Source organism: Lates calcarifer, unplaced genomic scaffold (assembly GCF_001640805.2).
Source record: "Lates calcarifer isolate ASB-BC8 unplaced genomic scaffold, TLL_Latcal_v3 _unitig_1690_quiver_535, whole genome shotgun sequence".
NCBI lineage: Eukaryota > Metazoa > Chordata > Actinopteri > Centropomidae > Lates > Lates calcarifer.
In genome coordinates, this window is record NW_026115692.1 from 264,835 (window position 1) to 282,405 (window position 17,571).

At 45.7% G+C, this 17,571-nt stretch overlaps 1 protein-coding gene across 10 annotated transcripts; it reads left to right on the forward strand.

The window, feature by feature from the left end:
- Positions 1-948: 948 nt before the first annotated feature.
- On the forward strand, positions 949-17,502 carry LOC108890140 (protein 4.1). Of its 10 annotated transcripts, XM_018686946.2 has the most exons (28): positions 949-1,689; positions 2,679-2,778; positions 2,864-3,034; positions 3,190-3,294; positions 3,369-3,411; positions 3,550-3,625; positions 3,703-3,824; positions 3,933-4,029; positions 4,111-4,198; positions 5,161-5,205; positions 7,349-7,501; positions 7,714-7,811; positions 7,897-8,072; positions 8,386-8,463; positions 9,195-9,299; positions 9,414-9,553; positions 9,656-9,703; positions 9,788-9,817; positions 9,921-10,103; positions 10,198-10,227; positions 10,883-11,332; positions 12,637-12,732; positions 13,345-13,422; positions 14,451-14,495; positions 14,692-14,790; positions 14,989-15,069; positions 15,420-15,541; positions 16,484-17,502. In XM_018686946.2, exons 2-27 carry the CDS (start codon positions 2,689-2,691, stop codon positions 15,528-15,530), a joined length of 2,838 nt encoding a protein of 945 aa, XP_018542462.1. In that variant the 5' UTR covers positions 949-1,689; positions 2,679-2,688; the 3' UTR covers positions 15,531-15,541; positions 16,484-17,502. The 10 variants fall into 10 exon arrangements, with proteins under 10 accessions (XP_018542462.1, XP_050923362.1, XP_018542466.1 ...); XM_051067405.1 differs by lacking the exon at positions 12,637-12,732; XM_018686950.2 differs by lacking the exon at positions 15,420-15,541 and having other exon boundaries at positions 950-1,689.
- The last annotated feature ends 69 nt before the right edge of the window (positions 17,503-17,571 follow it).

Genomic DNA, 17,571 nt, shown 5'->3' on the forward strand with positions numbered 1-17,571 from the left:
TGGTCCGGGGCCTCCTGGTGGTCTATGGAGGCACTGCAGGTGGTCCCTGATCAATAATCAGATTCACAGTCAGGAGTAAGATGGTGTTGTCAGGTGTCTCCTCTCTGACTTGTAATTGGCTGACGTCACCTGTGTGTGAAGAACGTTCAGATTCACCCCCCCCCCCCCCTTTTTGTGAACTACAAATCCCACAATCCTCTGCAGGGAGACCGAGTAAATCCAGAACAGCTGTAACCCCCCACCCTCCACCCCACCCCCGCCTCTGACTGACCGCTCTGTGTGTGTGTGTGTGTGTGGTGTGTGTTAATCTGTGGGGGCGGGGCCTGATGTGTCGGAGTAAAAACCAATAATCCATCCAAACAACAGCAGACGACAGAAACACAGAGAAAAACAACAGGACTATATTTAACGGAGGTTAACCTTCATCATCATCACCTTCATCATCATCACTGAGCTGTCTGAACACCTGCACAGGTAAAACACTTTTAATGTTGATGTGAGCTGTTTGTGATGACGCTGTTTCATGTCTGATCTGTTCTCCATCTTCATCACCATCATCTTCATCAGGTAATGTAGCCGTGTGTGTGTGTGTGTGTGTGTGTGTGTGTGTGTGTGTGTGTTGTAGCAGCAGAAACAGACTTTTCCTCTCTGAGCTTGACAATGATTCAACCACAGATTCTCATGTTTTTACTCTGAAGATTCACAGAACAAGAAGGTTTCAGACAGAGGACAGAGGTTTCATGTCTGTGAGACTCAGATCCAGACTCAGATCCAGTCTTCTGTCAGGCTGTGGGTTTAAAGTCCAGTTTATCTCTGAGTGACAAGGATCTGGACTCTGACTCTGTTTATCGAGAGCTGACACTCCTCAGACCCAGTTTGAGTCCAGAGGTTCAGACCTGATCCTGTTCCTCCACAGAGAACCTGGTCTGTGACTGACTGCTCTCTCAGCTGCTCAGACTGAACTCATAATAAGAATCTGTCTTCACTCAGGTCACAGAGGAAAAGTCTGAAGAGAAAAACTGATCTGCTCCATTTTTCCTTTAATAAACAACTGGAAAATTCAACTGGAAAGTTCTTTAACCTTCGGTCCACCGAGTCAGGACTCGGTTTAATCTGAAGTTTCACTGAGACGCTCATGTTTCTATGATGGATGTTAATGATTTGATTAAACTGTTGTTCAGAGAATTCTTCATTCACACAAAGAAAAATCTGTTTATTCACTGATTCAAACAACAACAACAGGAAAAAATCAGTTTACATCATTCTTCTTCTTCTTCTTCTTCTTCTTCTCCTCGTGTCTGGATGAATCATTTCCTGTGACCTGGTGAGTAACTCCAACAAACAAACAAACAAACAAATAAACTCAGTTATTTTCTGGAGATCTTCATCATGTTGATGTTTCATCACTGAGTCAGTTTGTGTTTCTCATGTTGAAAGAAAAAACTTTATTGACACGTACAGTCAAATATAATATGAGGGGTGAACGTGAGTACTCGGAGTACTTCGTGTACTCCTCCTCTGTGTGTTGTTATTTATCTGAATCAGATTCTTAAAAACCATGGTTCCGCACTGTGCGTCATGACGTCACCGCCCCGCCGACGTGCGGTGTCGTAGAGAGTGATGACGTAGTTAAAAAAAAGAAGCGTCCCTTACCGGGAGGAAGAGGGCGAGCGTCCTGCACGAGGACAGGTAAAGATGATGGTTTGATTTACAGAGGAGGAGGAGGAGGAGAGGAGGTTATCGATCACTGATAGATCTGATTATCAGTAAGTTAGCGATCACCAGAGAGAGAGAGAGAGAGAGAGAGAGAGAGAGAGAGAGAGAGAGAGCATCATTTCTGCTTCATCACACTGCAGCTCTCTCTCTCTCTGTGTGTGTGTGTGTGTGTGTGTGTGTGTGTTGCAGTGGGGTGTTTCCTGCTGTAGGTCGACAAAGACTCAAACACACCGGGACACTCCCGACCACCGGAAACCGCTGCAGCATCTCTCCGTTAAACGGACCGAGGTCTGACCGCAGCAGCTCCCTGATACCTCTGATCTATCTCTGATCTATCTTTTATCTACCTCTGATTTATCTCTGATTTATTTCTGATCTATCTCTTTATTATGTCTTTATTATCTCTCGGTGTTTTCTGTCTGATGACTCTACAGAGTGATGGTGGAGTTTGTTTCTCTGTCAAAGACTCTGATCAGTTTAAACAGAAACACAGAGGAGGAAAAAGTTTTATTAAATAAACAGAATTAAAATAAAGTGAAATGAATGAAACATGATGAAGCTCGTCTCCACCCCCGCACCCCCCATTTACTCCTGGTCCATCATCATCATCATCATCATCATCGTTGTTGTCGTCTGCCTGAATCCAAACCAGATTACATCAGATTGTCTCTCCATCCTAATCTCTCTCTCACTGGCTCAAACCCCCTCCCGTTACCATAGTAACCCTTCACCTGACAGCTGGAGAGGTCAACTGATGACCACCGCATTCAAATATGACTGAAAACTGAAATTCTCTTTGTTAAATTACAGATTAAACTTTGAGTTTAAATGATCGTCTGTCTGAAACTGGAGAATGTTTCCTGTTTCCCACTGCATGTTAACACAGCATTTCCTGGACAGCCAATCAGCTCTCTGTGCGGCTCTGACCTCTCTGTGGTAACCCTGTTCTCCCCATCTTTTAGGTGAATCACCATGACAACAGAGCCAGGTGAGCCACAGGAGGCCCAGCCCAAAGAGGCAGAGTCTTTCCCCGAAGCTGCTGCCCACTCCACACCTAAACAGGTAAAAACACAAACAAATAACAGTTTAAACGATCAAAAAACAGACTGCCAGTCATGTGAACTGTGACAACTTCCTGCTTCCTCAGGGTGGGCAGACCCAAAACCAAGCTCAGAGCTCACTGGCCGAGGACTCGACCAGTCACCTGTCATCGAGCAGTCGCATCGCTCGCTCTCCAGCCAGACACCCACTGAGCTTCAGGACGATGCAGACGAGAGTGACCCTGCTGGACGGCTCGCTCTTCACCTGCACTGTGGAGGTGAGACAGGGGGAGGGGAGACAGGTAGAGGACAGACAGGTGGAGGAAGGGTGGAGATAGATGAGACAACTGACAGTGACTCTCATGAAGGGCTCAGGTGTGACAGGTGATGTTTTCCTGAGGTGAGACCAGTTCTACCTGTGTCTTGGTTTCAGAAACGAGCTCGTGGTCTGCAGCTGTTTGAGAAAGTCTGTGAACACGTCAACCTGCTGGAGAGAGACTACTTCGCTCTGTCCTTCAGAGATGCCGACAACAACAAGGTCTGCCTACCTGTCTGTTTACCTGTCTGTCTACCTGTCTGTCTGATCTCTGACCTTTGACCTCTGTGTTGTAGAACTGGTTGGATCCAGCGAAGGAAATGAAGAAGCAGGTCAGAGGTGAGTTGATTCTCATTGGTTAGTTTGCTCCATCAGACTGTCCAGGTGACCAGGTAACTACTTACCTGTTAACCCAGTTAACCAGGTGAGTTCAGGTGAGCCGTCTGTGTAAACTGATCCCTGCTCTCTGTCTCTCAGGTGTTCCCTGGAACTTCTCCTTCAATGTGAAGTTTTACCCTCCTGACCCCGCTCAGCTCTCTGAGGACATCACCAGGTACGTACCCTCACCTGTCAATCAAAGCTCAATACCTGGTGAGTGGTAGAGGAAGGTGACTTCCTGTCTATCTGCAGGTACTTCCTGTGTCTCCAGCTCAGACAGGACATCGTCTCCGGTCGTCTTCCTTGTTCCTTTGCCACTCACACTGTCCTCGGCTCCTACACCGTCCAATCAGAGCTCGGAGACTACGACCCAGGTACTGACCACCTGTCTCTCTCTGACCTGTCTCTCTGTCTGACCACCTGCCTCTCTCTCTAACCACCTGTCTCTCTCTCTGAACTGTCTGTCTCTCTGTATGTTTCAGATGAGTGTGCTTCAGATTACATCAGTGAACTTTGTTTTGCTCCAAATCAAACTAAAGAGATGGAGGAGAAAATCATGGAGCTGCACAAAACCTACAGGTCCAAAAATTAAAAATTAAAAATTAAAAAAATTAAAAATTAAAAACAGCAGCTGTTATAAACCAGTGGTTGTGTTTTCAGAGGAATGAGTCCAGCTGAGGCAGAGATGCACTTCCTGGAAAATGTGAAGAAACTTTCCATGTACGGAGTCGACCTTCATCACGCGAAGGTAAAACACACAACATTTGTACAACTTTATTTATCACCTTCTGTGAACAAACACAAACACTCAAAGAGTTCAGTCAGCTGCTGTGACACAGAGCGACACATGGACTTATTCCAGGACTGTTGTAGTGGAGTGTCACAGGTCAGGTGTTTCAAGGTGTCATGTTGTTGTTGTTTTATGTTTGTCATCATCTGGATCATTGTTTTTTATTAAAGATGAGGGCTTTTATTTTGAAGCTTCTTTAAACAGATCTCTGATCAGTTGCTCTTTGCTTCTGCTCTGAGTTTGTTGATGTTGATGGTTCCACCTGCTGATGCTGAAACTTATATTTATGAACTGTGACTTTAAGAGCCTCATTGTTAGCAGTGCAGTAAACTGGACACATCCAGCCTCTTAAAGTTTTATTAATAATATATATATATATATATATATATATATATATATATAAACAATTACTAGTGTAGATATTTAATCTCTAAACACGGAGCACAGTGTGAGTGTTGTGAATGCTCCTGATGTTCTGCTCTGCTCTGATCAATCACCAATACATGACCCACTTCCTGTCCCTGATCAGTCACATCTGTGTGTGTGTGTGTGTGTGTGTGTGTGTGTGTGTGTGTGTGTGTAATGATTTTTCCATCATGGCTGGTTGTCATTGATTCGGTCTCTCAGTAACACAAAGTGTGGGTCAGATCTGAATCAGCAGCAGGTCTAACAGGATCCACAGAGACCTGATCAAACTGATCACTGATCAATCACACAACACACTGACACAAAGCACCTGATAGTTTAGACTCTGATAAAGGACCTGAAAGTCCACACAGTAGCAGAGCTAACAGTTGTGTTAGTGTTGTTGTCTTTAAGTGGTGAGCCACATTTAGACCAGCTGTTCTTCTTCTCTATCTTTTTGTTTTGTCTATCTACCTGTCTGTCTACCTGTCTGTCTGTCTGTCTGAATGGAGTAGATGGTAGGAAGCCGCTTTGATTGCTTGTCTCCAGCTCAGTCAGAGGTAAGACTGTTTCCTGTGTGTAGGTGTGTTTATTAGTGAGTGTTCACACAAACATCTTCATGTTGTTATGTTTCCTGTTTTTATAGAAACAGTTATTCAGACACATTCTGCTCCTACAATACCCAGAATACACCTGTTAATAACACGACACCGTGTTAGTCATTCATGAGTCTGTGTGAGTGTGTGAGTGTGTTTCTCTGTTTGTGAAGACAGGAAGATGTTTGGTCCTGATCAATGATCTGTGTTGCTTGGTGCTCTGGTGCTCCCCCTGGTGATCACTCTCTGATACTGCAGCTGATTGGCTGAGGCTGAGAATTATGTGATTGGTCGTTTCAGTCATGTGAGAAAGCGGGTACTTCATTTAAACTGGAAAAACATAAAAAAATCAAATTATAAACTGAAGTGTCAGATGTTATTAAACTGTCTACTCTTACTGCAGGTACTATAGATACTACCACAACTACAAATACTATTACTACTGAGAATAGAAGACCTACTTTAACTGCTGATTTTCTAGTTTGTGAAAAAGCCACAGGTGTTTCTACTGTAATACAGTTAGCGTGTTGAACAACAGAGCATCAATCACCTGCACCTGTCCTCTGCAGGTGATGCTGCATTCAGGTGATATGGGAATTCCAGGTTTAAGTTCCATTATTGAACTTGTTTTCTGTCAGACTGGAGAAGTGAAGTTCTTAATGATGAACTGATGAGTCAGTAACAACACTTATTTTATCTGACTGATTTAAGTTTCCGTGCTACACGACAGAGAATCCTCACAGTGTTAGAATAGAACAGAATGTTTTCTACGTTGTGTTAAATATTAAACTCTGTACAAAACTCGGAATTTCGTGTGAGAAAGATTCACCTCGTTTGAAACCAAGGCTTTGTGGAACACGAAGATACTTTTACACTCTCGATGTGGTCGTGAACGCACCGTCAGACACGTGTTTAGAGTCTATTGTTTGAAGCAGCTGCAGATACCGAGGGATCGGAAACAACACCTGCTGCTGCTGCTCCAGGTGAGACAGGTTTAATGTTTATTAACCCGGGTCAGGCTGTTTTGAACTCGGTACACAAACACTGTTGTTTATTTAACCTTAGTTTAACGGCAGCTTCAGAGTAATGGAGCAGGAGTAACGGTGAGTGTCGGTACCGTTACCTGACAGTTTCAGCAGGTGAAGAGTTGGAGTCTCCGCTCCTGTAAAACGTCAATGACACTGAGACAAAAAGTGTCATTTAAATCAATTTAATCAATTCGTTTTTTATTTCTGACATTAAACCACAAACTCATTCGTTCTAGTTCATCAGACTCGGTTTGTAGTCTTCGCTTTAGAACTGTAGTTTTTACTGTTTACACCAGGTGGCGCCATTTTCTCCTGTAGAACACAGAGTAAAACATGATGTATTTCAGAGCAGAGAAGATGATATCTGACAGACGTGTCATTTATATTCTCTATCAGTGATGTGAACCGATTTTATTTAGTCTGTTTAATTCATCCTGAGCCACACAACTGAGCTCATATTAACCAACAGAAACATCAGTGACTGCAGGACATTTAACACGACACAGTGTTGGAACGTTCCGTGAACACAACGGCAACCAATTTTCGTTGTGGAGTTGTTGTTTTATGTTAATACGGGGAAAATAAGAAATCAGTTACCGGCTTAAAAACCGTCTGTTTCATCGTGCGTTAAATTACTTTTTATTTTGCCCCGGAAGCGACCCAATTAACGATAGCACCCCCTAAGCTAGCTCAATCAGCTAAGGCTAATAAGGCTAACCTTAGCTAGCGGTTTTCATTATTTTTGGGCAGCACAGAAAAGCATTGACAACCGAAACACCACTATGTGGGCTCGGTGTTACTTTATCTTCTGACGGTGCGTTCAGGGACGTGATGTGTTCAGGGACCTGGTGTGTTCTCTGCAGCACTAATAACAGTTCACATGTTGTTGACTCTCTGTTCTCATGGGGGGGAGTGTGTGTGTGGTCTGTAACAGTGTTTAGGCGGTGGAGGCAGAGTAACATCCAGATGAATGAAGCAGGTTTCTCAGCAGAACATTGGACTGATGTTCTGACTATTGACGACCAGTGAAGGTCTCAAACAGTGTGTGTGTGTGTGTGTGTGTGTGTGTGTGTGTCCAGGACTCGGAGGGCGTGGACATTATGCTGGGCGTGTGCAGCAGCGGTCTGCTGGTCTACAGGGACCGACTGAGGATCAACAGGTTCTCGTGGCCGAAGATCCTGAAGATTTCATACAAAAGAAACAACTTCTACATCAAGATCCGACCTGGGGAGGTGAGTCAGGGGGTCAGAGGTCAGGGGTCAGAGCCCATCTTTAGTTTAAACTACAGTGTGTTTTTTCAGTAGTCCCAACGTGGTGTTGTTAATGTGACTCCTCTGTTCTATCAGGACATAACGTACCAATCAGATATGTGTCACAGTGCCACCTGTGGACAGGTTTGCACTAAATCTGACAAAATGTATCAGCAGAGTCTGTCTGTTTCCAGTTTGATCAGTTTGAGTCCACGATTGGTTTCAAGCTGCTGAACCACCGAGCAGCAAAGAGACTGTGGAAGGTGTGTGTGGAGCATCACTCCTTTTTCAGGTCAGTTGTGGTGTGTTTAAGGTCATGGTGTGATGTGTGGTGTGTTTGAGGTCATGTTCTGATCTGTCTCTGCTCTGCCTCTCAGGCTGGTGTCTCCAGAGGAACCTCCAAAGAAGTTTCTGACTCTGGGTTCCAAGTTTCGGTACAGCGGTCGGACTCAGATTCAGAGTCGCAGAGCCAGTGCACAGATTTCCAGACCTGCACCGCATTTCCCACGATGCATCAGCAAGAGGAACATGCTGAGCCGCAGCCTGGACGGAGGTACTGATGCTAGTTCTGGTTCCAGGCGTAGTGGTATTGGTCCTAGTATTGTCCCATAGTGTTGGTCCTGGCAGTCTCAGTCCCAGTTGTAGTTCTAGTCCCAGTAGCAGTATCACTAGTAGAACTGGTCCTTACAGTCATAGTTCTGATACCAGTAGTACTGGTCCCAGTTGCAGTGCTGCACCTGGTACAGGAAGTGTTCATCCAGCCATCAGGACCAGGTTCTGGGGGTTCAGGTCCAGTAGTCCAGCTCTGTGATAGATCAGTTCTTTCTTGTACTTGTTGGTGACCTGAGTTTTTGATTGGTCCTCAGGCTCGAGGACCACGCCCTCTCTGATTGGCTCTCCAGCCATCACGGCTTCCCCTAAAGCCAACGGTGGTACACACACAGGTAGAGCTTGTTACTACAGGAGCACTGCTGCTAGATGTAGTACTACTGCAGTACTGCTGCAGTACTGCTCTGTGATTGGCCACAGCTCTGAATGCTTTATTTCATTCAGCTTATGGAGGAGTGCTGCGTTCTGATTGGCTGGAGGAGCTCTGCATCAGCTCTTAGCTGTTTCTGTTGATGTACTGCTGTCGTCAGATCTGCATCCTGTCAAAAGTCATGTGATCAGAGAATTTAAATAGTCACATGTGACAGGTACTAAAGAACATATATTACATACATTTCCACTTTAGAAATATCTAAGCCCATAAACTGAAGTCCCGCCCACTCACTTCACACCTACTGGAGACCCAAAATCTCCATGTACAGTATGGCAGTGTTAGCACTGTTAGCATTGTTAGCTTTGTTAGCACTGTTAGCATTGCCTGTGTCTTGGTTAACGAGCCGTGTGATGCTGAATAGCAGTTCATGGCTTTGTGGTTCTGAATGCTGATTGGCTGCGGCTGCTGTGCATGTGCTCTGAGCTCTGATTGGCTGAGCCTGCCGTTGCCTTGGCAACGAGCTGCGAGACATGCTTTGCTGCCGCTGAAACAGGAAGATGGAGCAGGTGATGGTGTCACGGTGGTCCCTGTGGTTACCACTGCTGCACCTGTTTGATGGTTGCTATGGTTACTGTCCCTGATGCTAACAGTGACAGCTAATGTGTGTGTGTGTGTATGTGTGTATGTGTATAGATATGGGCACAGGGCTGTATGCAGCGTCTAAAGCCATCGCCGTCAGTGACCTCATCACCACGGTAACGCCTGAGAGACGGACTGAGGAGAGGAGGGAGGAGCAAGGTAATGAAACAACCAATCAGAGGAGAGTAGATAAATCAGCTGACTGACACTGAAACCACTGAGTCCTGTCTCTGTCTCCTGTCTCCTCTCCTCCTCTCTCTCTCTGTCTCCTAGAAGAGGAGGTGCTGGTGGTGGAGGAGGAGGTGCAGCAGGTGATGCAGGTGGATAAACAGGAGGTGGAGGAGGAGGAGGAGACCAGAGTAAGAGAGATTTCTCAGCAGAGTCCTCCAACTCCTCAGAAACAGGACACCAAGGTAAACCACACTCCCCTCACCTGTCTGTCTCACCTGTGTAATAATAGTTATACAGCAGTAGTTTCCCTCAGGCTGTGCTAACATTGAGTTGTGTTTGTTCAGACAGAGCTGACTGACACAGCTGTGGACGGAGACCTGACAGCTACTGAGGTATATCTGTACTTGACACTACAGTTACACCTGATACTGTGTGGGCAACCTGTCTCACCACCTGTCTGTCTCTCTCTCTGACAGTCTGATCAGGATGAAGATTTGAAAACTCAGGTAAATCTTGATTTTCTTGATGTTGTTGTGTCCTCTCCTCATATAGACAGTGTGCACCTGTCCTCACCTGTCCTCTCACCTGTGCTCACCTGTGTGCTTTCAGGAGACGTTGGGTAGTCCCGAGGAGGCGCAGAAACCTCAGAGCACCATCAGTGCTCTCAGGCGCTCCTTTTTAGAGGGAGGAGGAGGAGAAGGTGGCATGACAGAGTGGGAGAAACGTCTGGCTTCCTCACCTGTACGACGGCCCGACGACTCCCCGATGATTGAACCTCTGGAGCCTGACGAGGTGAGAGAGGAGAGAGAGAGAGAGAGAGAGGCTGCTGCACTTTTCATAAAACACCCTGCTATACTGTCTGTCTGTCTGTCTGTCTGTCTCTCAGCCCCTCCCATTGGACAGCAGCTCTGCAGAGGTAGGTCGTCTGAGCTGTCAATCAAACCTCCTCGTCCTCCCTCTGTTCAAGTTGTTGATTGGTAAAGTTGTACAGCTGGATTCAAGATGTTTGCACCTTCACTAAAGTCTGTTTATGACCTGAAGTCTTCACACTGTCACTCATTCTGGACCCTGATTGGCTCCAGACTAGTTGTGATGTCATAAATCCTGCAAGTACATCCAGGTGTTAAACTGAGATGAAAGTGAAAACAAACTGTGCAGACGTTGTTCAGTAAAGAAGCTCAAATATCAGGGATGATAAAATGACATCATACAGTGTGAAGGTTTGGTCACATCATGTTTCCATTCAACAAAATTACGCAGCAGTCTGTGCCCTGATACAGCTGATCGATGACTATTGATCAGAGCGATAGACTGTAAACTGTGTCTGAGTCTGGTGTTGAATACAGTGACCAACACAAATGTCCTCAGTCACAGTTATACTGAGCAGCTGCATGTCGGAGTCCGAGTCTGGATCTGGATCATTGGGGTCTGTTCAGGTTTCAGCAGAACTGAGTGAGAGCTGCAGTAAATATTTGTTGCCTGGAAACATAAAGTGACCTCACCTTCACTGACCTCACCTGTTGTCCATATCAGTCAGTCTGTGTTTGATGTTGCTCACCTGTGCGCTCCAGGAGGGCGGGGTCACAACAAACCAAGCTCAGCCAATCAGAGAGAAGAGCTACACTGTGGGGCGGAGCTACGACACCACCTCAGGCAGGATCATCACCATGACGACCAGCGATGATAGCTTAGACGTTGCCATGATACCGAGTGCTGAGGTGGGCAGACAGGTCAGAGTCATCCCACTGTCCACTGCTGATGATGTCATCACAGGGGGACCGCTTATCACGATTCGTGAGGTGAAGACGCCGACCTCACCATTGGAGCCGTCGCCCAGCCTCTGTGGCATCCTAAATGATGTCATCGGTGAGACCAGAGGAGTTGGAGCCAAACTGCTGGACCAAGAGGGCGGAGCCGCTGTGATGCCACCTCTGACCCCCCTCCTCCATCCTAAATCACCTGTGGATGAGCTGAGCCTAAGCCCCGCCCTCAGCAGGAAGTCGCCCTCCATGGCCAGAGTGGTACGCTGATTGGCTGGTTGGTGATCGGCATGGAAACAAGCATGAGGACCACAGTTACCTCACAGCGACACGTTAACCCCCGCAGCACTGAAACAGGAAATGTGGCTGAATGCTGGCTCCTCTGAGCCTGTTCAAACTAAGCACCTCAGCTCCAAGAAACTGTAGGAACCTGATGAACCAGGTGGTGATCAGGTCTGACATGTGGGTCCAATCATTCAGGACTGTAACGTCATCCTGAGACATAGAAAGGTCCTCAAACAGTTTAAGTCCAGTTTCATCAGTCAGATCAGGGAAAATGCCAATCTGTAGGGAAAAAAGGTCACAGCAGATCCAAGTCCAGGTCCAGGTCCAGCAGGAGGCAGTGAGGAGCTGCAGTGAGTTCAGCAGGAGGCAGTGAGGAGCTGCAGTGTTCAGTTTAAACTCTCCTCGGCTTCTCCCTTCACCTCCTCCTCCCAAACACCATTTTGTTTCTGTTCCTCAGATCAAAATGGTGCACAGGAAGCAACAGCTGGTTTAATTTGTGTTTATTTACCCAGAGTTCATCAGTGGTTTTTGATGCGTGGCTTTCCTCTGTTTGCTGCTCTTCACTTCCTGGTAACTTTGTTTTTTGCTGCTTTCACTTCGCTTGAATCAGAGTATTTCAGAATTTTCTAAAACCTTCAGTTTCAGTCTTAGCACTGGAAAACTTAAACTAGTCCACAGAGAGACTCCGAGAGACCACAGAGTCCTCCTCTGTAGTGGGGGGGGGGCCTCAGTATGTTTGTATGAGTGGCCTGTTGTCCAGAGTTACAGTGAAACATCCTCCACAGTGTTAACAACATGAAACTGATGACGGTTTACTAAACATTTGTTTACCAGGCTCTTATTTGTTGCTGTGTTTTCATCACTTCCTGTGTGTTTGTGTGTCTGTGTTCATGTATCAGGTCTTTAATCAGTTAACCATCTCTACACAACAGCAGAGAATCATCACAAACTACAACAAGTTTGTTACTTCATATTTATTTATTTATTTACTACAAACACTGGTTAGTAATTATAGACTAATTACTAACAAATCAACACCCTGACCCTTTTAACCACATCCCCTTGGCCCCGCCCCTGCATGGCTGCAGCCTGGCTGTCAGATTCTACTGACGATCGACTGAGATTTATTTCACTTCATCGCATTAGGCACTGAAAAACCAGAGATCTGATTCAGAGGTGTGAAGTTCCCTCCTCTTGTTTACCTGTCTCCCCTTTGTTTGTTTGTTTGTTTCTGTGTGTGTGTGTGTGTGTGCTGTGTGTGCGTGTGCGTGCGTGCGCAGCCTAAACCTACATTTGATGAAATGTCTCCTGAACTGACTGCTCTGCTGAAGTCGGCCAGAGAACAAAAAACCTTCAGAGAACACAACCTGCTGAAGGTGCCTGTCTGTCTGTCTGTCTGAGTAAACACAGTAAACAACAACAACACAAAGATATTGGATGTTGTTTCTATGATCAGTTGTGAAGAACCTGGATCTGTGACCTGTAAACACCTGATCAGGTTTCTGTTCTTTTGCTGTTTGGTTCGTATGTTTGTTGATTCTAATGAGCATGTAAACACTCACTGAGCAATGTTAGCTTGTTAGCATGTTAACAGTTAGCGCTCCAGCTACAATTGTTCACTAACTAACCCTGAGTGTCGTCGCTACTCCAAGAATATAAAACCAGATTCTTTTTCTTATGTCCCTCTCTGGTGTTATTAGGGCTTTACTATTTACCTGTCTGTCCTCTGCCTGTCTTTAATGTTGACTCTCAGAAGTATAAACCTTTCTTTAGAATATAAGTTTTTATTCTCGTGTTAAATCCAAACATCGTTCAGTGTTTTATTGGCTGGATTCAGTCTGATGGTCATGTGACTGACCATTAGCCTGTTAATCAGGTAAATGACGACTAGGTGACTGATAGAACTCTACCTGAGAGTGGTCACTGAGCTGTAGCTCTGCCCCCCCACACCTGTACACCTGATGTACCTGTTCATCTTCTTTTTTCAGACTTCCGAGATGGTGGAGACGGTCTTCCTTATGACGGAGTCACATGACCAGGACCAGCCAATGGAGGACCAGCCCCAGGTAGCGATAGAAAGTGTCATGGGTCTGCCCCCCAGTAAACCCCCGCCCCCTCCTCCAGGTGCTGGCATGACGCATGCTGATGATGTCACAGAGGGATGGGACAGTGATGATGACAGTAACAACACTGTCGATGCTAACCGGGCTAATAGCTTAGCAGATAAGCATGGGGTCAGTTATGATGATGTCAGTGATGATGAGCCTAGCAGCCAGGCTAGTGATGATGATGCTAGTGAGGCTAGCGAAGATGCTATCAGTGTGTTAGCACAGGCAGCAGTAGAGGAGGCCATGGAGGCTGCAGTTAGACAGGCTCACAGCCCAGATGCCACCAATGCTAATCAGGATAGCCTCAATGCTAACTTCACAGTTAGCTATGGTGAGCAGGAGCTAATTAGCATGGAGGCTAACAATAGCCCGAACACCAGACCATGCTCTCGGCCTGCCGGGGGTCTGTCTCAGCGTTACGATGACAACGAGGACTCCGATGACTCAGAGGAGGAGAGAGGGAGGTGGTCGTTTGGAGACAACTCCCCCCCCATGTCTTTACCCCGTCCTACCTCGAGGCACTCCCCCTGTTCGACCAATCAGATGCAGCCGTCCAACGACAGCAACGATGAGGAAGAGTCTAAATCTCTGCAGGAGGTAACACCTGAGGCTGATACCTGCGTAACCAACCACTGAAACCTGCCCCACTGACTCCTGCCCCAACAAATCCTGCCCCAGTGAAACCTGCCCCAATGAAACCTGCCCCAACAAATCCTGCCCCGGTGAAACCTGCCCCAATGACTCCTGCCCCGGTGAAACCTGCCCCAATGACTCCTACCCCAGTAAAAAAATTACCCCTGTCAAAACAGTGAAACAGTTTGTCTCACTCTTGCTGAGACATCAGGCTCCTGAAGCTTTCAGAACAAAAACTGGATTCAAGTTAATTTCAGTTGTAGTTTGGGAGGAAATTAGAACCAAATGAGAAAAAGATTTCAGAGTTTGTTTTGTATGAAAATGCTTCTATGTTTCCTGTGTGGATATTTCAGGAGGTCCCGGTGATGAGGAAGACTCTCACATATGAAGCTCCAGGGGTGAGGACAGTCTTTCTAATATAACAGACGACAATATGAATGATTAAAAAGTAAAGAAATCTTCTAAAATGATGCAGTAAATTAAATCACAATAAAATAAAAATACCTCTGATACTAATTTTACAGACTTTAACAGACTGACTGCAGTTATTGATTAAATTGTTGGTATCAGACTTGGTGTGTTTGTGGGTTTCAGAGCCGAGCGGACTCTGATCCTCCTTCAGGTCTACTGCTGAGCTCCCAGACCTTCACCGCAGAGACCTCCAACACCACCACCACCACACACATCACCAAGGTAACAAACGTCACCATGGTAATGCACGTTGTCATGGTAACACACATGACTAGTTTGCATCCTCGAACCCTTTTTCTCTATCACAGAGAAGCCCTGAGGTTTGTTGGTATTAAAGAAGCTAACAGATCAGAAAAGAACCACAAAGACGTCTGAATAAATTTGCTTCTGAATTTCTCTTTCTTTGTTTTTTCTCTTCAGACGGTAAAAGGAGGAATTTCAGAAACAAGAATCGAGAAGAGAATCGTTATTTCTGGAGACACAGAGATCGACCACGACCAGGTAACTGAAGCCAGACACAGACTGAGTCAGATGTTAGACCTCTTTCTGTCTACACTGAGCACTCGGCCATTTTGTCTGAACTTTATTTTCACTGGATAAATCTGACTGGAGGCGTAGTGTTTACGCTCAGTGTGACGGACTCGAACAGGGGAGTCGCAGGTTCTGGTTCGATCAAAACATTGTACAATATGAATAATCTGTTAGTTTAAATCAAGACAGGACTAAACCCCAGACCTTAGTTAATCCAGAACAGACCTGGATCTGGTTTTAACCAGGACAGATCTGGTCTACTTGCTGATTGGTCTGGACCCGGACCTGCACCAGGTCTGACCCCCATGTCTGTCTTGAAGGCTCTGGCGGTGGCGCTGAGCGAGGCGCGGCGGCAGCATCCTGAGTTGTCAGTCACACGAGTCGTCGTCCATAAAGAAACTGAAGTCTCTCCTGATCATGTGGTTGATTAGTAACATCACAGGTAACAGGAAGTGTCAGGGCCCGCCCCTACAGGACACAGGCTGGATGCTGATTGGCTGATCGGTGCATGGCAGCATTACGTCTTGTTTGCATGTCTTACATGAGTGTTTGTTTTGGAGAACAAACAAGCAATCAAGAAAGACAAGAGCTCAGATCTGATTGGCTGGAAGGAGAACAGGAGGGAAACATCCTGATTGGAGGAATCACAGATGACAGGAATTATCTATGGTGACTGGTTGGTGCAGGAAGAATGTAATAATCTGATTGGACTAAAAACTGACATATTCAGAGGGTGTGAGGAGATACCTCGTCCTTCTGATTGATCGGTGATCAGTCATCAGTCAATCAACTGGATCCTCACAGACGACAACCCCCTTGGTCCTTAGACCCTCGAACCAGATAAAAAACAACACATCACGTCACGTTAAACCATCCATCAAACCTATGCTAACATGCTATGCTAACATTATTCACTGTTCTTTCACATGTGAAATCACTGAGTGACTCACCTGCATCCAGACCTGGTTCTGGTGGTTTTAAGACAGAAAACAGAATCCATATCTCAAACTGTTGAGAGGACAGTCGTGACATTAACATTCTATGCTATGTTAACATTCTGGATCAGTTTTGAAGCTTGCTGTGCCATGCTAAAATGCTAATTAGCATGAGCATGCAGTTCTCCGGGCTAGCTTTGCTTTGCTGCTCAGAGCTAACTGTGGCTGATGGGGAAGCGTTGTCCCTCTGGTGGCCACATTCAGTTTTACTCTGAAAAACCGAGCTCTCTGATTGGTCAACGTCACAGTGGACTCTGGGAGGATAAATCAGAATCAGAATACATTTTGAAGAGAAAATGTTTAGTGTTTTTAATGAATGTGACGACCAAAGGGCTAAAACCTAAAAACAGGCGCCTCGTGTTCAACACCTGAATCTCTCTTTCTTTCAGGACTGAAGCTCGGAGCCTCTCCTGCATTATGGGAGTTGTAGTCCAGACTGCAGCACCAACAGAGACACAGTTTGCAGCAGCAACACACACACACACATACACATGCATGTACACTGGTCTACACACACACACACACACACACACACACAGCGCCTGTCTGTCTGAGTACGGCTGGAGCAGAGTTAGCTTCAGTTAGCATTAGCTCAATAGAAAGAGTAGATTTAGTAGAAAGCTTAATGATGACATTTTCACATTTAAGACAAAGAGAGACTTCTGTGTGTAAAGGAATAAAATATAGAACAGACAGGTGAGAGACAGACAGGGGGTGCTGCTGTGATGCCATCAACATGTTCCCATAGCAACCAGAGCTGGTCAACCTCTGATGAACTGTCCTCACAAATTAACTTCTGCTGCATTTACCTTGTTATTAAACAAGCCCTGCCCCCACACAGACACACCTGAGCCCCCCCAACAGGTTAAGCAGATATCTGATTGGCTGGTCGACTCAGGTGTGTTTGCTCCTGATTGTATGGTGGAAGATCACAGCTTTATGAAACATTCAGTAAACAGTTTGCATCACATCTGACTAATCTGTGATGTCACACCTGACTCTCACCTGTCTCACCTGTCACGACCTGGGTCTTTTATTCTGATGCAGTCTGATGCAACCTGTTTCCTGTCTGAAATGTAAATTAGCATGAATGCTAGCACTGTAACCGTTCACTGTTTAGCAGCTAAAATTCAGCTCGGTATTTACCCATAATGCAATAGTAATGTGCCATTCTCTCATCTTGCTACTGAAGCCACTGTTAAGGATTATTTTTCATGTGTCTATGCATTTATTTATTTATTGATTGATGGATGTTATAAACAGATCACTCCCCCCTGGTGTCAGGTTACAGACTGGTCCCCCCCCCCCCCCCCCCCCCCGGTGTCGGGCTCCATGTTCTTCTTTCTTTATGATAAACACTCTGAATGTGTCTTTACCCACTGAACTAAAATAAAATGATAAACAACTAGACTTTGTTTTCTCTCTCTCTCTCTCTCTTTTTTTTTTTTTTAACTCTAACCTCGTTGTGTCCTCTTCT

Coding starts and splice junctions, on each gene's coding strand:
- LOC108890140 (XM_018686946.2), top strand. CDS start 2,689: ATGACAACAGAGCCAGGTGAGCCACAGGAGGCCCAGCCCAAAGAGGCA. Junction 7,502..7,713: donor TCAAGATCCGACCTGGGGAG/GTGAGTCAGGGG, acceptor GTCTGTTTCCAG/TTTGATCAGTTTGAGTCCAC. Junction 11,333..12,636: donor CGCCCTCCATGGCCAGAGTG/GTACGCTGATTG, acceptor GTGCGTGCGCAG/CCTAAACCTACATTTGATGA.